The sequence below is a fragment of the Bombina bombina genome, chromosome 3 (genome assembly GCF_027579735.1).
Source record: "Bombina bombina isolate aBomBom1 chromosome 3, aBomBom1.pri, whole genome shotgun sequence".
Classification (NCBI taxonomy): domain Eukaryota; kingdom Metazoa; phylum Chordata; class Amphibia; order Anura; family Bombinatoridae; genus Bombina; species Bombina bombina.
Window position 1 is genome coordinate 42,722,467 of NC_069501.1, and position 24,186 is coordinate 42,746,652.

A 24,186-nucleotide genomic window follows, 5' to 3' on the forward strand; every position below is an offset into this window, starting at 1 on the left:
TCTAGCAGAAGAAATTGCAACCAAAAACAAAACTTTCCAAGATAGTAACTTAATATCTATGGAATGTAAAGGTTCAAACGGAACCCCTTGAAGAACTGAAAGAACTAGATTTAGACTCCAGGGAGGAGTCAAAGATCTGTAAACAGGCTTGATCCTAACCAGAGCCTGAACAAATGCTTGAACATCTGGTACAGCTGCCAGTCTTTTGTGTAGTAAGACAGATAAAGCAGAGATCTGTCCCTTTAGAGAACTTGCAGATAATCCTTTCTCCAAACCTTCTTGTAGAAAGGAGAGAATCTTAGGAATTTTTATCTTATTCCATGGGAATCCTTTGGATTCACACCAACAGATATATCTTTTCCATATTTTATGGTAAATCTTTCTAGTTACCGGTTTTCTGGCCTGAACCAGAGTATCTATCACAGAATCTGAAAACCCACGCTTTGATAGAATCAAGCGTTCAATCTCCAAGCCGTCAGCTGGAGGGAGACCAGATTTGGATGTTCGAATGGACCCTGAACAAGAAGGTCCTGTCTCAAAGGTAGCTTCCATGGTGGAACCGATGACATATTCACAAGGTCTGCATACCAAGTCCTGCGTGGCCACGCAGGAGCTATCAAGATCACCGAGGCCCTCTCCTGTTTGATCTTGGCTACCAGCCTGGGAATGAGAGGAAACGGTGGAAATGCATAAGCTAGGTTGAAGGTCCAAGGCGCTACTAGTGCATCGACTAGAGTCGCCTTGGGATCCCTGGATCTGGACCCGTAGCAAGGAACCTTGAAGTTCTGACGAGACGCCATCAGATCCATATCTGGAATGCCCCATAGTTGCGTCAACTGGGCAAAGATCTCCGGGTGGAGTTCCCACTCTCCCGGATGGAATGTCTGACGACTCAAATAATCCGCTTCCCAGTTTTCCACACCTGGAATGTGGATCGCAGATAGGTGGCAGGAGTGATCCTCCGCCCATTGAATTATTTTGGTCACTTCTTTCATCGCCAGGGAACTCCTTGTTCCCCCCTGATGATTGATATACGCAACGGTCGTCATGTTGTCTGATTGGAACCTTATGAATCTGGCCTTTGCTAGTTGAGGCCAAGCCCTGAGAGCATTGAATATCGCTCTCAGTTCCAGAATGTTTATCGGGAGAAGAGACTCTTCCCGAGACCATAGACCCTGAGCTTTCAGGGATTCCCAGACCGCGCCCCAGCCCACTAGACTGGCGTCGGTCGTGACAATGACCCACTCTGGTCTGCGGAAGCTCATTCCCTGGGACAGATGGTCCAGGGTCAGCCACCAACGGAGTGAATCTCTGGTCTTCTGATCTACTTGAATCATTGGAGACAAGTCTGTATAGTCCCCATTCCACTGTTTGAGCATGCACAGTTGTAATGGTCTTAGATGAATTCGTGCAAAAGGAACTATGTCCATTGCTGCAACCATCAACCCTACTACTTCCATGCACTGCGCTATGGAAGGACGAGGAACAGAATGAAGAACTTGACAAGTGCTTAGAAGTTTTGACTTTCTGACCTCTGTCAGAAAAATCCTCATTTCTAAGGAATCTATTATTGTTTCCAAGAAGGGAACTCTTGTCGACGGAGACAGAGAACTTTTTTCTATGTTCACCTTCCATCCGTGTGATCTGAGAAAGGCCAGAACGATGTCTGTATGAGCCTTTGCTTTTGACAGGGACGACGCTTGTATTAGAATGTCGTCCAAGTAAGGTACTACTGCAATGCCCCTCGGTCTTAGAACCGCTAGAAGGGACCCTAGTACCTTTGTGAAAATCCTTGGAGCAGTGGCTAACCCGAATGGGAGGGCCACAAACTGGTAATGCTTGTCCAGAAAAGCGAACCTTAGGAACTGATGATGTTCTTTGTGGATAGGAATATGTAGGTACGCATCCTTTAGATCCACGGTAGTCATAAATTGACTTTCCTGGATAGTGAGTAGAATCGTTCGAATGGTTTCCATCTTGAACGATGGTACCTTGAGAAATTTGTTTAGGATCTTCAAATCCAAAATTGGTCTGAAAGTTCCCTCTTTTTTGGGAACTACGAACAGATTGGAATAAAATCCCATTCCTTGTTCCTTTATTGGAACTGGGTGTATCACTCCCATCTTTAACAGGTCTTCTACACAATGTAAGAACGCCTGTCTCTTTATTTGGTTTGAGGATAAGTGAGACATGTGGAACCTTCCCCTTGGGGGTAGTTCCCTGAATTCCAAGAGATAACCCTGAGAAACTATTTCTAGCGCCCAGGGATCCTGAACATCTCTTGCCCAAGCCTGAGCAAAGAGAGAGAGTCTGCCCCCCACTAGATCCGGTCCAGGATCGGGGGCTACTCCTTCATGCTGTTTTGTTAGCAGCGGCAGGCTTCTTGGCCTGCTTACCCTTGTTCCAGCCTTGCATCGGTTTCCAGGCTGGTTTGGGTTGTGAGGCATTACCCTCTTGCTTAGAGGATGCAGAATTAGAGGCCGGTCCGTTCCTGAAATTGCAAAAGGAACGAAAATTAGACTTATTTTTGGCCTTGAAAGGTCTATCTTGTGGAAGGGCGTGGCCCTTTCCCCCAGTGATGTCTGAAATAATCTCTTTCAATTCTGGTCCAAATAGAGTTTTACCTTTGAAAGGGATGTTAAGCAATTTTGTCTTGGATGACACATCCGCTGACCAAGACTTTAGCCAAAGCGCTCTGCGCGCCACGATAGCAAACCCTGAATTTTTCGCCGCTAATCTAGCTAATTGCAAAGCGGCATCTAAAATAATAGAGTTAGCCAACTTAAGTGCGTGAACTCTGTCCATAACCTCCTCATATGGAGTCTCTCTACTAAGCGAGTTTTCTAGTTCCTCGAACCAGAACCACGCTGCTGTAGTGACAGGAACAATGCACGAAATGGGTTGTAGAAGGTAACCTTGCTGTACAAAAATCTTTTTAAGCAAACCCTCCAATTTTTTATCCATAGGATCTTTGAAAGCACAACTATCTTCGATAGGAATAGTAGTGCGTTTATTTAGAGTAGAAACTGCCCCCTCGACCTTAGGGACTGTCTGCCATAAGTCCTTTCTGGGGTCGACCATAGGAAATAATTTCTTAAATATAGGGGGGGGAACAAAAGGTATGCCGGGCTTTTCCCACTCCTTATTTACTATGTCCACCACCCGCTTGGGTATAGAAAAGCGTCGGGGTGCACCGGAACCTCTAGGAACTTGTCCATCTTACATAATTTCTCTGGAATGACCAAGTTGTCACAATCATCCAGAGTAGATAACACCTCCTTAAGCAGTGCGCGGAGATGTTCTAATTTAAATTTAAATGTCACAACATCAGGTTCAGCTTGTTGAGAAATTTTTCCTGAATCTGAAATTTCCCCATCTGACAAAACCTCCCTCATGGCCCCTTCAGATTGGTGTGAGGGTATGACAGAACAATTATCATCAGCGCCCTCCTGCTCTACAGTGTTTAAAACAGAGCAATCGCGCTTTCTCTGATAAGTAGGCATTTTGGATCAAATATTTGCTATGGAGTTATCCATTACAGCCGTTAATTGTTGCATGGTAATAAGCATTGGCGCACTAGATGTACTAGGGGCCTCCTGTGTGGGCAAAATTGGTGTAGACACAGTAGGAGATGATGTAGTATCATGTTTACTCCCCTCATCTGAGGAATCATCTTGGGCAATTTCATTATCTGTGGCAGTACTGTCCTTACTTTGTTTGGACGCTATGGCACAATTATCACATAAATTTAAATGGGGAGACACAATGGCTTTCATACATATAGAACATAGCTTATCCGAAGGCACAGACATGTTAAACAGGCTTAAACTTATCAACAAAGCACAAAAAAACGTTTTAAAACAAAACCGTTACTGTCTCTTTAAATTTTAAACAGAAAACACTTTATTACTGAATATGTGAAAAAGTATGAAGGAATTGTTCAAAAATTTCACCACAGTGTCTTAAAGCATTAAGAGTATTGCACACCAAATTTCAGAGCTTTAACCCTTAAAATAACGGAACCGGAGCCGTTTACAAATGTAACCCCTATACAGTCCCAGCTATAGCCTTTGCTGAGACCCAACCAAGCCCAAAGGGGAATATGATACCAATTGACGCCTTCTAAAAGCTTTTCCAGCAAATTTCAAATCCTCACAGATGCATCTGCATGCCCTGCTCTCAAAAAACAACTGCGCAGTAATGGCGCGAAAATGAGGCTCAGTCTACAACTAGGAAGGCCCCCTGACTGGAAAAGGTGTCTAACATAGTGCCTGCCGTTTAATAAACGTTCCCCAAGTTTATAAATGCAAATTGTCAGCATAAATATGAATAAAATGCCCCAATAAAGCAATCGATTTAGCCCATAAAAAATGTCTACCAGTTTTTTAGCCCATATTAAGCCCTTTATTCTGTTTGAGACTAAGAAAATGGCTTACCGGTCCCCATGAGGGGAAATGACAGCCTTCCAGCATTACATGGTCTTGTTAGAAATATGGCTAGTCATACCTTAAGCAGAAAAGTCTGCTAACTGTTTCCCCCAACTGAAGTTACTTCATCTCAACAGTCCTATGTGGAAACGGCAATCGATTTTAGTTACTGTCTGCTAAAATCATCTTCCTCTCACAAACAGAAATCTTCATCCTTTTCTGTTTCAGAGTAAATAGTACATACCAGCACTATTTTAAAATAACAGACACTTGATAGAAGAATAAAAACTACATTTAAACACCAAAAAACTCTTAACCATCTCCGTGGAGATGTTGCCTGTGCAACGGCAAAGAGAATGACTGGGGTGGGCGGAGCCTAGGAGGGACTATATGGCCAGCTTTGCTGGGACTCTTTGCCATTTCCTGTTGGGGAAGAGATATCCCACAAGTAAGGATGACGCCGTGGACCGGACACACCAATGTTGGAGAAATTATTTCCTTTGTTCAGGTCAGCGAGATATTTATGGGACACTGATATCCTTATGGAGCCCCCACTCAGAGTAAATTAAAGCAACACCTAATCAGAGCTCTTTAAATAAGAAAGCTATTGCACCCTGTGTTTTCCTCGCCAGAGCATTTTTATTAGACACTGAGAGCCCTGTTTTTACGCAGACAACGTATTATCTTGTGTTCCTCTTATACTTAAAGAATTATTGCCCTGGGTTTTCTAGCATTGACTTTTATCTCTTTAAGGAACTTCCGCTCTTTGCGTTTCTACTTTCTGACCTTTGGACATTTGATGAAATCATCATTTTGGGCAGATTTCACTAACTTTAATTGTGTTGTACTTTCTTTTGTATTCTCATGTGCTAAAATATTATAACAATATGCCATTTCATATTATATGTTTTCTGTAAAGTCAATCTGAAAATTGTGTCTTTCCACAGCAGCCATAGAGGCTGGAGTACAACATTATACATAGTGATTGTTTAATCAGGGCAAGAGCTTATTTATAACCCTTTACTAACTGATCGCAACACAGGCGAGACGATAAACACCACTCTGGCTTTGCAAGAAACAAAACAAATGTTGCTAACATTACAGTTTTCACTTTTACATCACAGTGTAGTTGTTACCCAGGGCTGATTTAGCACAAATTATTATTATTAAAGGGATAGTAAATTCCAAATTAAACTGAGATAGGGCATGTAATTTTCATCAACTTTATACTTTACTTTTATCATCTTGGTATTCTTAGTTGAAAGCTAAACCTAGGTAGGCTCATATGCTAATTTCTAAGCCCTTAAAGGCCGCCTCATCTGAATGCATTTGACAATTTTTTTCAGCTAGAGGGCGTGGGTTCATGCGTCTCACGCACGTGGAGTTATTTAGGAGTCAGCACTAATTGCCTGAAATGCAAGTCTGTCAAAAGATCTGAGATAAGGAGGCAGTCAGCAGAAGCTTAGAAACAAGGTAATTAGAGGGAAATAGAAAATGTATGCTTTACTGATAAAAGTATTTCTTTCTTGACATGGTGAGTCCATGGATCAACAATTACTGTTGGGAATATCACTCCTGGCCAGCAGGAGGAGGCAAAGAGCACCACAGCAAAGCTGTTAAGTATCTCTTCCCTTCCCACAAAACCCAGTCATTCGACCAAAGGAAAAGGAGAGAAAGGAAGTAACACAAGGTGCAGAGGTGCCTGAGGTTTATAAAAAAAAAAAAAAAAACTGTCTGAAAACAGGGAGGGCCGTGGACTCATCATGTCAAGAAATAAATTTATCAGGTAAGCATACATTTTATTTTCTTTCTTAAGACACGGTGAGTCCACAGATCATCAATTACTGTTGGGAATCAATACCCAAGCTAGAGGACACAGATAAGGGAGGGACAAGACAGGTAACCTAAAGGAATGCACCACTGCTTGCAGAACCTTGCTCCCAAAAGAAACCTCAGCCGAGGCAAAAGTATAAAATTTATAGAATTTAGAAAAAGTGTGCAATGAAGACAAAGTCACAGCCTTACAAATCTGTTCTACAGAGGCCTCATTCTTGAAGGCCCAGGAAGAAGACACCGTCCTAGTGGAATGGGCTGTCATTCTCTCAAGAGGCTGCTGTCCAGCAGTCTCATAACCCATACGAATAACACTTCTCAACCAGAAAGAAAGAGAAGAAGCAGAAGCTTTCTGGCCCTTACGTTTACCAGAAAAACAAACAAACAATGCAGAAGACTGACGAAAGTCCTTCGTAACCTGCAGATAGAATTTAAAAGCCCTCACAAGGTCTAAGTTGTGCAACAAACATTCTTTATGAGAAGGAGGATTAGGACAGATGGAAGGAACAACAATTTCCTGATTAATATTTTTGTCCGAAATAACCTTAGGAAGAAAACCAAACTTGGTACGGAGAACTGCCTTATCTGCATGAAATATGAGATAAGGAGAATCACACTGCAATGCTGAGAGTTCAGAAACGCTCCGAGCAGAAGAGATAGCAGTAAGAAACAAAACTGTCCAAGATAATAACTTAATATCTATGGAATGCATAGGCTGAAACGAAACGTGCTGCAAAATTTTAAGAACAAGATTAAGGCTCCAAGGAGGAGCAACGGATTTAAACACTGGCCTGATTCTGACCAGGGCCTGACAAAAGGATTGTACATCCGGCACATCCGCCAGACGCTTGTGGAGCAGAATGGATAACGCAGAAATCTGCCCTTTGAGGGTTCTGACAGATAACCCCTTCTCGAGGCCTTCCTGGAGAAAAGATAAGATCCTTGGGATCCTGACCCTACTCCAAGAAAATCCTTTAGACTCACACCAATAAAGATATTTCCGCCATATCTTATGGTAAATCTTCCTAGTGACAGGTTTACGAGCTTGAACCATGGTCTCAATGACCACTTCAGAAAATCCACGCTTGGCAAAAATCAAGTGTTCAATCGCCAAGCAGTCAGCTTCAGAGAAATGAGATTCGGATGAAGGAAGGGCCCCTGGATCAGAAGGTCCTTCCTGAGGGGTAGCCTCCATGGAAGTAGGGACATCTCTACTAGATCTGAATACCAGATCCTGAAAGGCCATGCAGGAGCTATAAGAATCACTGATGCTCTCTCCTGCTTGATTCAAGCAATGACTCGCGGAAGGAGAGCAAACGGAGAAAAGAGATATGCCAGACTGAAGTTCCAAGGAACTGCCAGGGCATCTATCAGAAAAGCTTGAGGATCCCTCAACCTCAAACCGTACTTTGGGAGCTTGGTGTTCGGACGAGATGCCATCAGATCCAATTGATGTAGGCCACTGAGGTTATGTTGTCCGTCTGGAACCTGATAACCCGGGCTAAAGACAGTTGGGGCCAAGCCAAGGCATTGAAGATCGCTCTCAACTCCAGAATGTTTATGGGGAGAGCAGATTCCTCCCGAGACCAAAGTCCCTGCGCCTTCACCAAGTACCAGACTGCTCCCCAAATCGACAGGCTGGCATCCGTGGTCACAATTACCCAAAAGGGTCTCTGAAAACACGACCCCTGGGACAGATGTTCTTGAGACAGTCACCACGGTAGAGAGTCCCTTGTTGATTGGTCCAGAACTATTCTCTGAGATAGATCTGAATAATCCCTGTTCCACTGAGCGAGCGAGCCTAGCTGCAAAGGTCTCAAATGGAACCGAGCGAATGGAACAATGTCCATGAAAGCCATCATCAACAAGATTACCTCCATGCATTGGGCCACAGATGGTCGTGTCGCTGACTGCAGGGACAGACAATCGTACAGAATTTTGGCTCTTCTGACCTCCGTCAGAAAAATTTTCATAGCCAAAGAATCTATAAGGGTTCCTAAGAAGGTCACTCTTGTGGTTGGAACAAGTGAACTTTTTCCCAGATTGATCTTCCAACCATGGGAAACAGGAAACGCCAACAAGATCCTTGTATGAGATTCTGCTAGATGAAAGAATGGCGCCTGAACCAGAATGTCATCCAGATAAGGCGCCACTGCAATTCCCCAAGACCGAATTACTGCCAATAGAGCTCCCATGACCTCTGAGAATATTCTGGGAGCTGTGGCAAGGCCAAAGAGAAGCGCTACAAATTGAAAATGTTTGTCTAGATAGGCAAACCTCAGATATTTGTGATGATCCCTGTGAAGGGGGAACATGCAGGTACACATCTTTCAGATCTATGGTTGTCATGAATTGACCTTCTTGAATCAGGGGCAGAATGGAGCAGATAGTGTCCATCTTGAATCACGGCACTCTGAGGAACTTGTTTAGAACCTTTAAATCTACAATGGGCCTGAAAGTTCACTCTTTTTTGGGAACTACAAACAGGTTTGGGTAAAACCTGAGACCCTGTTCCTGGCTTGGGACAGGCACTATCACTCCCAAGAGGGAAATGTCCTGTACACATTTCATGAAAGCCTCTCTTGTCTACAGATAATCTTGAGAGATGGAACCTGCCTCTGGGAGGAAAGGTCTTGAACTTTAACTTGTACCCCTGAGAAACAAACAATGTCCACTGCCCACGGGTCTTGGACATCCTGCTCCCAAGCCTGTGCAAACTGAAAGAGCCTGCCCCCCACTTGATCCGATCCCGGATCGGGGGCAACCCCTTCATGCTGACTTGGATTCAGCTGCGGGTTTCTTGGATTGTTTCCCACTGTTCTAAGACTGACCAGGCTTCCAAGAGGGCTTGGACTGTTCCTGTTTGGTAGAGGCAGGGGAAGGCTTACCTCTGAAGTTACGAAAGGAACTAAAATTAGACTGACGTCCCTTTATCTTGTTCTTCTTGTCCTGCGGCAGAAAAGATCCTTTACCACCGTTGATATCAGAAATAATTTCTGCCAATGCCAGCCCGAACAAGGCCTTTCCTTTGTAAGGGAATGCCAAAAGCTTAGATTTGGAAGAAACATCAGCAGACCAAGATTTAAGCCATAGCGCTCTACGCGCCAAGATAGTAAAGCCAGATGTTTTGGTCCCCAACTTAATGACCTGCAAAGAAGCGTTAGTGATGAAGGAATTAGCTAACTTTAGAGCCTTTCTCCTATCCTGAATTTTCTCCAAAGGAGTTTCAGATTGCAGGGACTGAGACAAAGCGTCAAACCAATAGGCTGCCGCACTGGTTACTGTAGCAATGCACACCGCCAGTTGCCATTGCAATCCTTGATGAGTATACATCTTTTTTTAAAAAGCCTCCAGCTTTTTATCCATAGGATACTTGAAAGAACAACAACTATCTTCAATAGGGATAGTAGTTCTCTTAGCCAAAGTAGAAATCGCTCCTTCCCCTTTGGGAACCGTCTGCAACGACTCCTTGATGGAGTCTGCGACCAGGAACATCATCCTAAAGACAGGGGAGGAGGAAAAACATAATTTATGTAAGAACTTACCTGATAAATTCATTTCTTTCATATTAGCAAGAGTCCATGAGCTAGTGACGTATGGGATATACATTCCTACCAGGAGGGGCAAAGTTTCCCAAACCTCAAAATGCCTATAAATACACCCCTCACCACACCCACAATTCAGTTTAACGAATAGCCAAGAAGTGGGGTGATAAAAAAGTGCGAAAGCATATAAAATAAGGAATTGAAATAATTGTGCTTTATACAAAAATCATAACCACCACAAAAAAGGGCGGGCCTCATGGACTCTTGCTAATATGAAAGAAATGAATTTATCAGGTAAGTTCTTACATAAATTATGTTTTCTTTCATGTAATTAGCAAGAGTCCATGAGCTAGTGACGTATGGGATAATGACTACCCCAAGATGTGGATCTTTCCACACAAGAGTCACTAGAGAGGGAGGGATAAAATAAAGACAGCCAATTCCTGCTGAAAACAATCCACACCCAAAATAAAGTTTAATGAAAAACATAAGCAGAAGATTCAAACTGAAACCGCTGCCTGAAGTACTTTTCTACCAAAAACTGCTTCAGAAGAAGAAAATACATCAAAATGGTAGAATTTAGTAAAAGTATGCAAAGAGGACCAAGTTGCTGCTTTGCAAATCTGATCAATCGAAGCTTCATTCCTAAACGCCCAGGAAGTAGAAACTGACCTAGTAGAATGAGCTGTGATCCTCTGAGGCGGAGTTTTACCCGACTCAACATAGGCAAGATGAATTAAAGATTTCAACCAAGATGCCAAAGAAATGGCAGAAGCTTTCTGGCCTTTTCTAGAACTGGAAAAGATAACAAATAAACTAGAAGTCTTTCGGAAAGACTTAGTAGCTTCAACATAATATTTCAAAGCTCTAACAACATCCAAAGAATGCAACGATTTCTCCTTAGAATTCTTAGGATTAGGACATAATGAAGGAACCACAATTTCTCTACTAATGTTGTTGGAATTCACAACTTTAGGTAAAAATTCAAAAGAAGTTCGCAACACCGCCTTATCCTGATGAAAAATCAGAAAAGGAGACTCACAAGAAAGAGCAGATAATTCAGAAACTCTTCTGGCAGAAGAGATTGCCAAAAGGAACAAAACTTTCCAAGAAAGTAATTTAATGTCCAATGAATGCATAGGTTCAAACGGAGGAGCTTGAAGAGCCCCCAGAACCAAATTCAAACTCCAAGGAGGAGAAATTGACTTAATGACAGGTTTTATACGAACCAAAGTTTGTACAAAACAATGAATATCAGGAAGAATAGCAATCTTTCTGTGAAAAAGAACAGAAAGAGCAGAGATTTGACCTTTCAAGGAACTGAAGAAACTGAAAAATTCTCGGTATTCTAAAAGGATGCCAAGAAAAATGATGAGAAAGACACCAAGAAATATAGGTCTTCCAGAATCTATAATATATCTCTCTAGATACAGATTTACGCGCCTGTAACATAGTATTAATCACCGAGTCAGAGAAACCTCTTTGACCAAGAATCAAGCGTTCAATCTCCATACCTTTAAATTTAAGGATTTCAGATCCTGATGGAAAAAAGGACCTTGTGACAGAAGGTCTGGTCTTAACGGAAGAGTCCACGGTTGGCAAGAGGCCATCGGACAAGATCCGCATACCAAAACCTGTGAGGCCATGCCGGAGCTACCAGCAGAACAAACGAGCATTCCTTCAGAATCTTGGAGATTACTCTTGGAAGAAAAACTAGAGGCGGAAAGATATAGGCAGGATGATACTTCCAAGGAAGTGATAATGCATCCACTGCCTCCGCCTGAGGATCCCAGGATCTGGACAGATACCTGGGAAGTTTCTTGTTTAGATGAGACGCCATCAGATCTATTTCTGGAAGTTCCCACATTTGAACAATCCGAAGAAATACCTCTGGGTGAAGAGACCATTCGCCCGGATGCAACGTTTGGCGACTGAGATAATCCGCTTCCCAATTGTCTACACCTGGGATATGAACCGCAGAGATTAGACAGGAGCTGGATTCCGCCCAAACCAGAATTCGAGATACTTCTTTCATAGCCAGAGGACTGTGAGTCCCTCCTTGATGATTGATGTATGCCACAGTTGTGACATTGTCTGTCTGAAAACAAATGAACGATTCTCTCTTCAGAAGAGGCCAAAACTGAAGAGCTCTGAAAATTGCACGGAGTTCCAAAATATTGATCGGTAATCTCACCTCCTGAGATTCCCAAACTCCTTGTGCTATCAGAGATCCCCACACTGCTCCCCAACCTGTGAGACTTGCATCTGTTGAAATTACAGTCCAGGTCGGAAGCACAAAAGAAGCCCCCTGAATTAAACGATGGTGATCTGTCCACCACGTTAGAGAGTGTCGTACAATCGGTTTTAAAGATATTAATTGAGATATCTTTGTGTAATCCTTGCACCATTGATTCAGCATACAGAGCTGAAGAGGTCGCATGTGAAAACGAGCAAAGGGGATCGCGTCCGATGCAGCAGTCATAAGACCTAGAATTTCCATGCATAAGGCTACCGAAGGGAATGATTGTGACTGAAGATTTCGACAAGCTGAAATCAATTTTAGACGCCTCTTGTCTGTCAAAGACAGAGTCATGGACACTGAATCTATCTGGAAACCCAGAAAGGTTACCCTTGTCTGAGGAATCAATGAACTTTTTGGTAAATTGATCCTCCAACCATGATTTTGAAGAAACAACACAAGTCGATTCGTATGAGATTCTGCTAAATGTAAAGACTGAGCAAGTACCAAGATATCGTCCAAATAAGGAAATACCACAATACCCTGTTCTCTGATTACAGACAGAAGGGCACCGAGAACCTTTGTAAAAATTCTTGGAGCTGTAGCTAGGCCAAACGGCAGAGCCACAAACTGGTAATGCTTGTCCAGAAAAGAGAATCTCAGGAACTGATAATGATCTGGATGAATCTGAATATGCAGATATGCATCCTGTAAATCTATAGTGGACATATAATGCCCTTGCTGAACAAAAGGCAAGATAGTCCTTACAGTTAACATTTTGAACGTTGGTATCCTTACATAACGATTCAATATTTTTAGATCCAGAACTGGTCTGAAGGAATTCTCCTTCTTTGGTACAATGAAGAGATTTGAATAAAACCCCATCCCCTGTTCCGAAACTGGAACTGGCATAATTACTCCAGCCAACTCTAGATCTGAAACACAATTCAGAAATGCTTGAGCTTTCACTGGATTTACTGGGACACGGGAAAGAAAAAATCTCTTTGCAGGAGGTCTCATCTTGAAACCAATTCTGTACCCTTCTGAAACAATGTTCTGAATCCAAAGATTGTGAACAGAATTGATCCAAATTTCTTTGAAAAAACGTAACCTGCCCCCTACCAGCTGAGCTGGAATGAGGGCCGCACCTTCATGTGGACTTAGAAGCAGGCTTTGCCTTTCTAGAAGGCTTGGATTTATTCCAGACTGGAGATGGTTTCCAAACTGAAACTGCTCCTGAGGATGAAGGATCAGGCTTTTGTTCTTTGTTGAAACGAAAGGAACGAAAACGATTATTAGCCCTGTTTTTACCCTTAGATTTTTTATCCTGTGGTAAAAAAGTTCCTTTCCCACCAGTAACAGTTGAGATAATAGAATCCAACTGAGAACCAAATAATGTGTTACCCTGGAAAGAAATGGAAAGTAGAGTTGATTTAGAAGCCATATCAGCATTCCAAGTCTTAAGCCATAAAGCTCTTCTAGCTAAAATAGCTAGAGACATAAACCTGACATCAACTCTGATAATATCAAAAATGGCATCACAGATAAAATTATTAGCATGCTGAAGAAGAATAATAATATTATGAGAATCATGATCCGTTACTTGTTGCGCTAAAGTTTCCAACCAAAAAGTTGAAGCTGCAGCAACATCAGCCAATGATATAGCAGGTCTAAGAAGATTACCTGAACACAGATAAGCTTTTCTTAGAAAGGATTCAATTTTCCTATCTAAAGGATCCTTAAACGAAGTACCATCTGACGTAGAATAGTAGTACGTTTAGCAAGGGTAGAAATAGCCCCATCAACTCTAGGGATTTTGTCCCAAAATTCTAATCTGTCAGACGGCACAGGATATAATTGCTTAAAACGTTTAGAAGGAGTAAATGAATTACCCAATTTATCCCATTCTCTGGAAATTACTTCAGAAATAGCATTAGGAACAGGAAAAACTTCTGGAATAACCACAGGAGATTTAAATACCTTATCTAAACGTTTAGAATTAGTATCAAGAGGACCAGAATCCTCTATTTCTAAAGCAATTAGTACTTCTTTAAGTAAAGAACGAATAAATTCCATTTTAAATAAATATGAAGATTTATCAGCATCAATCTCTGAGACAGAATCCTCTGAACCAGAAGAGTCATCAGAATCAGAATGATGATGTTCATTTAAAAATTCATCTGTAGGGAGAGAAGTTGTAAAAGATTTTTTATGTTTTCTAGAAGGAGAAATAACAGACATAGCCTTCTTGATGGATTCAGAAACAAAATCTCTTATGTTATCAGGAACATTCTGCACCTTAGATGTTGAAGGAACTGCAACAGGCAATGGTACATTACTAAAGGAAATATTATCTGCATTAACAAGTTTGTCATGACAATTAATACAAACAACAGCCGGAGGAATAGCTACCAAAAGTTTACAGCAGATACACTTAGCTTTGGTAGTTCCAGCACTAGACAGCGATTTTCCTGAAGTATCTTCTGACTCAGATGCAACGTGAGACATCTTGCAATATGTAAGAGAAAAAACAACATATAAAGCAAAATTGATCAAATTCCTTAAATGACAGTTTCAGGAATGGGAAAAAATGCCATAGAACAAGCTTCTAGCAACCAGAAGCAATGAAAAATGAGACTTAAATAATGTGGAGACAAAAGAGACGCCCATATTTTTTAGCGCCAAATAAGACGCCCACATTATTTGGCGCCTAAATGCTTTTGGCGCCAAAAATGACGCCACATCCGGAACGCCGACATTTTTGGCGCAAAAGAACGTCAAAAAATGACGCAACTTCCGGCGACACGTATGACGCCGGAAACGGAAAAGATTTTTTTTTTTGCGCCAAAAAAGTCCGCGCCAAGAATGACGCAATAAAATGAAGCATTTTCAGCCCCCGCGAGCCTAACAGCCCACAGGGAAAAAAGAGTCAAATTTTTAAGGTAAGAAAAAATGTTTGATTCAAATGCATTATCCCAAATATGAAACTGACTGTCTGAAAATAAGGAATGTTGAACATCCTGAATCAAGGCAAATAAATGTTTAAACACATATATTTAGAACTTTATAAACAAAGTGCCCAACCATAGCTTAGAGTGTCACAGAAAATAAGATTTACTTACCCCAGGACACTCATCTACATGTTTGTAGAAAGCCAAACCAGTACTGAAACGAAAATCAGCAGAGGTAATGGTATATATAAGAGTATATCGTCGATCTGAAAAGGGAGGTAAGAGATGAATCTCTACGACCGATAACAGAGAACCTATGAAATAGACCCCGTAGAAGGAGATCACTGCATTCAAATAGGCAATACTCTCCTCACATCCCTCTGACATTCACTGCACGCTGAGAGGAAAACCGGGCTCCAACTTGCTGCGGAGCGCATATCAACGTAGAATCTAGCACAAACTTACTTCACCACCTCCATAGGAGGCAAAGTTTGTAAAAACTGAATTGTGGGTGTGGTGAGGGGTGTATTTATAGGCATTTTGAGGTTTGGGAAACTTTGCCCCTCCTGGTAGGAATGTATATCCCATACGTCACTAGCTCATGGACTCTTGTTAATTACATGAAAGAAATGGTATTCCTGGCCTCTCCCATTCCCGGGTAATATCCGTGGCACAGTGTGGCACTGGGAACACCTCCCCAGGAGAGGGAATATCAAAGTATCTATTTAATTTACTCGACTTTTTAGGATTGACAACAATAGGCGTATCAGAGTCGTCCAAGGTAGCTAAAACCTCCTTTAGTAAAACACAGAGGTGTTCAAGCTTGAATATGAAGGAAAGCAATTCAGCATCAGAAGCAGGACTTATACTATCCGAATCTGAGTGTTCACCCTTTGAGGCTACTGAAGTATCCTCCTCTTCCGACTTATGGGAAAGAGCAACCTGGATAGCCTGAGATGGATCAGATGCCTTACTGTCTGATTCCAAAATCTTCCTCTTCCGCCTCCCTTGCAACATAGGGATGGCCGCTAGTGCCTCAGATACTGTTGAGAAAACCTGAGCTGCAATTTTAGCTTTCAGAAATACCCCATCAGGGGATAGAGAGGAAGCTGAGGGCACTGCGTGAGATGATGGCACAGTTTGGGACACCTGTGGCAAAGCCTGAACAGCATCTTTGTACATTAAAGTTATTTCTATAGAAGAACTACAAAAGGGTAATGGTGGTTCCCCCTGGGCATTCAAACAAACAAAGTTTGCATTCCTCCACAGACATAGGCCCCAAGTCCATATTGCAATGAACGATACACACACGCACACAATAGTAAAAAAAATATATATATAAAAAATAAAAATATAAAATAAAATTTCAAGAAAACATAACTGTCTCTTTAAGATTTCTGTCAATCACAGAAACATTGCCCGCAATAAAGATATCAAAGGAAAGCAAGTTATTATATGGACTCCTTAGAAATGCATATAATTTAACACTCTAGATTTCCCCAAAATTTTTGTAACACCGCTTAGGCACCTCTACCCACAGCACTATGCTGCGGCGATTACCTGACCTCCTCTAGACTGACTCCGGAACGGGCAGGGGCCAACAAGCAACAGACATAGCAAAGAAACTTCCTTGTAGTCTAACAAGAAGAGACAGCACCAACAAAAGCGCATGCTGCGTCTGGGGAGAAGGAGACCGCCCCTGATGATGTCACTATGCGGTCCTATGCCGGGAGCCATTTTTTAAAGGAAAGAGATTAAAAACGGAAAGATTCCGTTAACCAAGACCTCCTCTAAGTAAAAAATTTACAGAAACCCCCTAAAACAGTCGGATTCTGACTGAGCCACCAATACACATAATAAAAACATAACCGCTTGCGAGTAAAGTCCCTTACACTAACAAACCTCATTAAACAGTACCACACAGTTCCCTCCAATCTGCCTACATCATCCTTGCCACAGGAAGATGCTTTGTCCCAGCGTAAGATGCAGACCAAGTTCTTAAGTGCCATAAATCTCTGTGTAAGAAATAAAAAAATGCACTTACCTGCACCCTTGCCTGTCTGACAGAGAGAAAGCACCAGGAATGAGAGGAAGCCGATCCTCACAGAGTCCTGAGAAGGAAAAGATGAACAGAGTAAGCCTACTCTGGCATACTATAGAAGGGCAGCAAAATTGTCAGGAAATCACAGTGGGGCCCCCCACAGAAGTACCTAACTGTTTAAAGCTACCACAGTCCTACTGAAGAGACTAACGTGGATACAGATTGAAAGGGAAGGACAGAGCAAACCTGCTCAGGCCTCCAAAATAATAAAATCTTGATAGAAGAATCATTAAAGGGACACTGAACCCAATTTTTTTCTTTCATGATTCAGATAAAGCATGACATTTTAAGCAAATTTCTAATTTACTCCTATTATCAAATTTTCTTCATTCTCTTGGTATCTTTATTTGAAATGCAAGAATGTAAGTTTAGTTGCCAGCCCATTTTTGGTGAACAACCTGGGTTGTTCTTGCTGATTGGTGGATAAATTCATCCACCAATAAAGTGCTGTCTAGAGTTCTTAACCAAAAAAAAAAAAAAAAAGCTTAGATGCCTTCTTTTACAAATAAAGATACCAAGAAAATGAAGAAAATTTGATAATAGGAGTAAATTAGAAAGTTGCTTAAAATTGCATGCTCTATCTAAATCACGAAAGAAAAAAATTGGGTTCAGTGACCCTTTAACAGACACCTAAACATTTCACCTCCTCCTTGCACCTAAGGCAAAGAGAATGACTAGGGGTTGTGGAAAGGTAAGTGATACTTAACAGCTTCGCTGTGGTGTTCTTTGCCTCCTCCTGCTGGCCAACAGTAATTGATCCGTGGACTCACTGTGTCTTAAGAAAGAAAAGTATATATCTATAACAGTGTTAGTTATGAAAAACTGGGGAATAGTAAATAAAGGAATTATCTATCTTTTTAAACAATAACATTTTTGGAGTTTACTATCCCTTTAAGATTATAGGTATAATGACCAATTCCTGCAGTTTACAAGACGCCAGTTAAACATTTCTTACATTTCTATACAAAAACCTGCTGGGTACAATTACAACAGCATTATTACTACTCACTGTCATATTGATTTATTCCTGTGCCCTCAGCTCTCTTCAGAGCCACCCCCTTATTCAGGCCGTATTGTCACCTGTTTATACTGGGCGCTGTCATATATAGAGCTTAGGTTATGTTGCACCATGTGACAGGTGCAGATCAGTGCCATTTCCGGCTGTTTGACAGCTGTACTGTGCGCTATACAGAGAGAGAGCTTTACATTTATTATTATTCATGTGGCCATTCTGTTTTTGTTTTTTTTTTTTAAAAGCCAGAAACATCACTGATCTGTGAATGCGCACGTCTGTCACATGGTGCGCTCCAAGATGGCAGCACACAGTGTGAAGATGCTTCATTAACCAGCACCTGTAATGGGTTAAAACAGGACGGCTCCTCAGGAGGAGAAGCAATAGAATGGCTAAAAGTAACCTTACTGATCACGCTGTGTCCAACAGTTTAAAAGCGCCATAATAGTGAGAAAATGGCATGCGCCAATTCCTGGGAGCCATAGAGGACTACTGGTCCCAAGAGGAAACTGTCAGCGAGACTCGGGACCAGCTGTTCTCTTCAGCTCCTCAGCGGTACTTTCACTGTGTTCAACTTCTTTGCATCGAAGGTTTGTTGGTTATAAAATCCCCTGACCTAACAAATTTGAACATGTAATTGATTCACTATAGTGTCCGTTTAATATCTCTTTAAAGCATCTGGTTATAGAATGGAAATAAAACAAATACATGAAGGTGATAAATATACAAGTAAACAAGATTTACACAGAAACGACCAGCACATTTCTAGTGCAGGATCCAACGATGTTATAAAATTAAGCAACTACCTTACAGCTGCCTTCTGCGTGACGTAGCGAATCTTCGTGAGAAGCAGCTCGAGCAGGTATCCTCGGTGGGAATCTCCCAGCATGTGCAGCTCGTCTACAACCATCATCCCTACGTGACACAATGAAACGTCAGGCATCACACATAACAAAAGGAAATACGCTTTACAGGACACGCCAACTGTAAAATACAAGGTTAAAGGGATATGAAATTGAAACCTAAACATTTTCTTTCATGATTCAGATAAAGCATACAATTTTATACAATTTATTTCTATTACCTCATTTGCTTTGTTCTCTTGGTATTCTTTGTTGAAAAACATGCCTAGGTAGGCTAAGGAGCTGAAAGCTAGCTACCAATTGGGATAGGGAGAGATAGAGAGATAGATACACATACATACATACAGTATATAGAGATATAGATATACACACACACATATATATATATATATATATATATATATATATATATATATATATATATATATATATATATATATATACACACACATATATATATATATATATATATATATATATATATATATATACACACACACACACACACACACACACTTCTAGCTTAATGATTGTGTTCATCTAGCTCCCAGTATTGCATTGCTGCTCCTTTAATAAAGGATACAAAGAGAACGAAACAAAATTAATAGAAGTTGGAAAGTTGCTTAAAAATGTACGCTCTATCTGAATCATGAAAGAAAAAACAGAATTTATGCTTACCTGATAAATTACTTTCTCTTGCGGTGTATCCAGTCCACGGATTCATCCTTTACTTGTGGGATATTCTCATTCCCTACAGGAAGTGGCAAAGAGAGCACACAGCAGAGCTGTCCATATAGCTCCCCCTCTAGCTCCGCCCCCCAGTCATTCGACCGAAGGTTAGGAGAAAAAGGAGAAACCATAGGGTGCAGTGGTGACTGTAGTTTAAACAAAAAAATTATTTACCTGACTTAATTGCCAGGGCGGGCTGTGGACTGGATACACCGCAAGAGAAAGTAATTTATCAGGTAAGCATAAATTCTGTTTTCTCTTGCAAGGTGTATCCAGTCCACAGCTTCATCCTTTACTTGTGGGATACCAATACCAAAGTTTTAGGACACGGATGAAGGGAGGGAACAAGACAGGTACCTTAAACGGAAGGCACCACTGCTTGCAAAACCTTTCTCCCAAAAATAGCCTCCGAAGAAGCAAAAGTATCGAATTTGTAAAATTTGGCAAAAGTATGCAGTGAAGACCAAGTCGCTGCCTTACAAATCTGTTCAACAGAAGCCTCATTCTTGAAAGCCCATGTGGAAGCCACAGCTCTGGTAGAATGAGCAGTAATTCGTTCAGGAGGCTGCTGGCCAGCAGTCTCGTAAGCCAACCTGATGATGCTTTTCAGCCAGAAAGAAAGAGAGGTAGCAGTCGCTTTCTGACCCCTCCTCTTACCAGAATAAATGACAAACAAGGATGATGTTTGTCTGAAGTCTTTAGTTGCTTGTAAATAGAATTTTAAAGCACGAACCACATCAAGATTGTGTAGCAGGCGTTCCTTCTTTGAAGATGGGTTAGGACACAGAGAAGGAACTATTATTTCCTGGTTAATATTCTTGTTAGAAACAACCTTAGGAAGAAAACCAGGTTTGGTACGCAAAACAACCTTATCTGCGTGAAACACCAGGTAAGGTGAATCACACTGTAAAGCAGACAATTCTGAAACTCTTCGAGCAGAAGATATAGCTACCAAAAACTTTCCAAGATAATAACTTAATATCTATGGAATGTAAAGGATCAAACGGAACCCCTTGAAGAACTGAAAGAACTAGATTAAGACTCCATGTTGGAGCCACAGGTTTATAAACAGGCTTGATTCTGACTAGAGCCTGAGCAAACGCTTGAACGTCTGGTACCTCTGCCAGACGCTTGTGTAAGAGAATAGACAGAGCAGATATCTGTCCCTTTAAGGAACTAGCTGACAATCCTTTCTCCAATCCTTCTTGGAGGAAAGACAGTATCCTGGGAATCCTAATCTTACTCCATGAGTAACCCTTGGATTCACACCAACAAAGATATTTTCGCCATATCTTATGGTAGATTTTCCTAGTGACAGGCTTTCTAGCCTGAATCAGAGTATCTATAACTGACTCAGAGAAACCACGCTTTGATAGAATTAAGCGTTCAATCTCCAAGCAGTCAGACGTAGAGAAACTAGATTTGGATGCTTGAATGGACCCTGTATTAGAAGATCCTGCCTCAATGGCAGTGTCCATGGTGGAACAGATGACATGTCCACTAGGTCTGCATACCAAGTCCTGCGTGGCCACGCAGGCGCTATCAGAATCACCGAAGCCTTCTCCTGCTTGATTCTGGCGACCAGACGAGGGAGAAGAGGAAACGGTGGAAAGACATAAGCCAGATTGAAGGACCAAGGCGCTGCTAGGGCATCTATCAATACCGCCTTGGGGTCCCTGGACCTGGATCCGTAGAGAGGAAGTTTGGTGTTCTGACGGGACGCCATCAGATCCAGCTGAGCAAAAACCTCCGGGTGGAGTTCCCACTCCCCCGGGTGAAAAGTCTCACGACTTAGAAAATCTGCTTCCCAGTTGTCCACTCCTGGGATGTGAATTGCTGAGAGATGGCAGGAGTGATCCTCCGCCCACCTGATTATTTTGGAGACTTCCTTCATCGCTAAGGAACTCTTCGTTCCCCCCTGATGATTGATGTAAGCTACAGTCGTGATGTTGTCCGACTGAAATCTGATGAATTTGGCCGCAGCTAGTTGAGGCCATGCCTGAAGCGCATTGAATATCGCTCTCAGTTCCAAAATGTTTATCGGGAGAAGAGATTCTTCCCGAGACCATAGGCCCTGAGCTTTCAGGGAGTCCCAGACTGCACCCCAGCCTAACAGACTGGCATCGGTCGTTACAATGATCCATTCTGGTCTGCGGAAACATGTTCCCTGAGACAGATGATCCTGAGATAACCACCAGAGAAGAGAGTCTCTGGTCCAATTGTATCTGAGGAGACAAGTCTGCGTAATCCCCATTCCACTGTTTGAGCATGCACAGTTGCAGTGGTCTGAGATGTATTCGAGCAAAAGGGACTATGTCCATTGCCGCTACCATTAATCCGATTGCCTCCATGCACTGATCTATAGATGGCTGAGGAGTGGAATGAAGTACTCGGCAAGTAGCTAAAAGCTTTAACTTTCTGACCTCCGTCAGAAATATTTTCATTTCTACCGAATCTATTAGTGTTCCCAGGAAGGGAACCCTTGTGAACGGGGACAGAGAACTCTTTTCGATGTTCACCTTCCATCCGTGAGACCTTAGAAAGGCCAGTACAATCTCTGTGTGAGCCTTGGCTCTGGGAAAAGACGACACCTGAATTAGGATGTCGTCTAGATAAGGCGCTACTGCTATGCCCCGCGGTCTTAGCACCGCCAGAAGGGAATCTAGCACCTTTGTGAAAATTCTGGGAGCAGTGGCCAAACCAAAGGGAAGAGCAACGAACTGGTAATGCTTGTCCAGAAAAGCGAACCTGAGAAACTAGTGATGATCTTTGTGGATAGGGATATGTAGGTACGCATCCTTTAAATCCACGGTAGTCATATATTGACCTTCCTGGATCATTGGTAAGATCGTTCGAATGGTCTCCATCTTGAATGATGGGACTCTGAGGAATTTGTTTAGAATTTTTAGAGCCAGGATTGGTCTGAAAGTTCCCTCTTTTTTGGGAACCACAAACAGGTTTGAGTAAAAGCCCATTCCTTGTTCTGCAATTGGAACTGAACATATCACTCCCATCGTGAGTAGACCTTCTACACAGCGTAAGAACGCCTCTTTCTTTGTCTGGTCTGAAGACAGACGAGAAATGTGAAACCTTCACCTTGGAGGGGAGTCCTAGAATTCTAGAAGATATCCCTGGGTAACAATCTCTACTACCCAGGGATCGTGAACATCTCTTGCCCAAGCCTGAGCGAAGAGAGAGAGTCTGCCCCCTACCAGATCCGGTCCCAGATCGGGAGCTACCCCTTCATGCTGTCTTGGTAGCAGCTGCAGGCTTTTTGGCCTGTTTACCCTTGTTCCAGCCCTGGTAAGGCTTCCAGGTTGCCTTGGCCTGTGAAGCGTTACCCTCTTGCTTTGTAGCTGTAGAGGCTGAAGCCGGACCGCTCCTGAAGTTACAAAAGGAACGAAAATTAGCTTTGCTTCTAGCCTTAAAGGGCTTGTCCTGAGGAAGAGCATGGCCCTTTCCCCCGGTGATTTCTGAAATAATCTCTTTCAATTCTGGCCCAAAAAGGGTCTTCCCCTTGAAAGTGATATTTAACAATTTAGATTTTGACGACAAATCGGCATACCATGACTTGAGCCAAAGCGCTCTGCGCGCCATAATGGCGAAACCTGAATTTTTTGCCGCTAACTTAGCTAATTGCAAGGCGGCATCCATGATAAAAGAATTAGCCAGCTTTAGAGCCTTAATTCTATCCATAATTTCGTCGTATGAGGTCTCCGTCTGGAGCGACTCCTCCAGCGCCTCAAACCAGAAAGCCTCTGCAGTAGTTACAGGAATAATGCAGGCAATAGGTTGGAGAAGGAAACCTTGTTGAACAAAAATTTTCTTTAGTAAACCTTCTAATTTTTTATCCATCGGATCTTTAAAAGCACAACTGTCTTCAATTGGTATGGTTGTGCGCTTAGCAAGAGAAGAAACAGCCCCCTCAACCTTAGGGACCGTCTGCCACGAGTCCCGCCTGGGGTCATTTATGGGGAACATTTTCTTAAAAATAGGGGGGGAACAAAAGGGACACCTGGTCTATCCCACTCCCTAGCAACAATATCCGCAACCCTTTTAGGGATCGGAAACGCATCAGTGTATACAGGGACCTCTAGGTACTTGTCCATTTTACACAATTTCTCTGGGACCACCATAGGATCACAATCATCCAGAGTGGCTAATACCTCCCTAAGCAATACGCGGAGGTGTTCCAGTTTAAATTTAAACGCAAATTAATCTGATTCTGCCCGCTGAGAAACCTTTCCTGAGTCAGAAATTTCTCCTTCAGACATCAAATCCCTCACCGCCACTTCAGAGTGTTGTGAGGGTACATCAGATAAACCTCCCAAAGCTTCTGACTGCTCATAATCTGTTCTTAAAACAGAGCTATCAAGCTTTGTAGGAAAAACTGGCAGTTTGGATAGAAATGTTGCAAGGGAATTATCCATGACTGTCGCTAATTAGGGCCAATGCACTAGAGGTACTAGGCATCGCTTGGGCGGGC

General features: G+C 42.2%; 1 protein-coding gene across 1 annotated transcript in view; it reads right to left on the reverse strand.

Annotated features, from left to right (window-relative positions):
* The window catches only part of POLQ (DNA polymerase theta), a 444,612-nt gene that overhangs the window by 400,352 nt on the left and 20,074 nt on the right, over positions 1-24,186 (reverse strand). Inside the window, exon 5 of the mRNA XM_053705140.1 lies at positions 18,915-19,023. Within this exon, the coding sequence (XP_053561115.1) occupies positions 18,915-19,023 (109 nt within the window). The remainder of the gene's footprint in view (positions 1-18,914; positions 19,024-24,186) is intronic.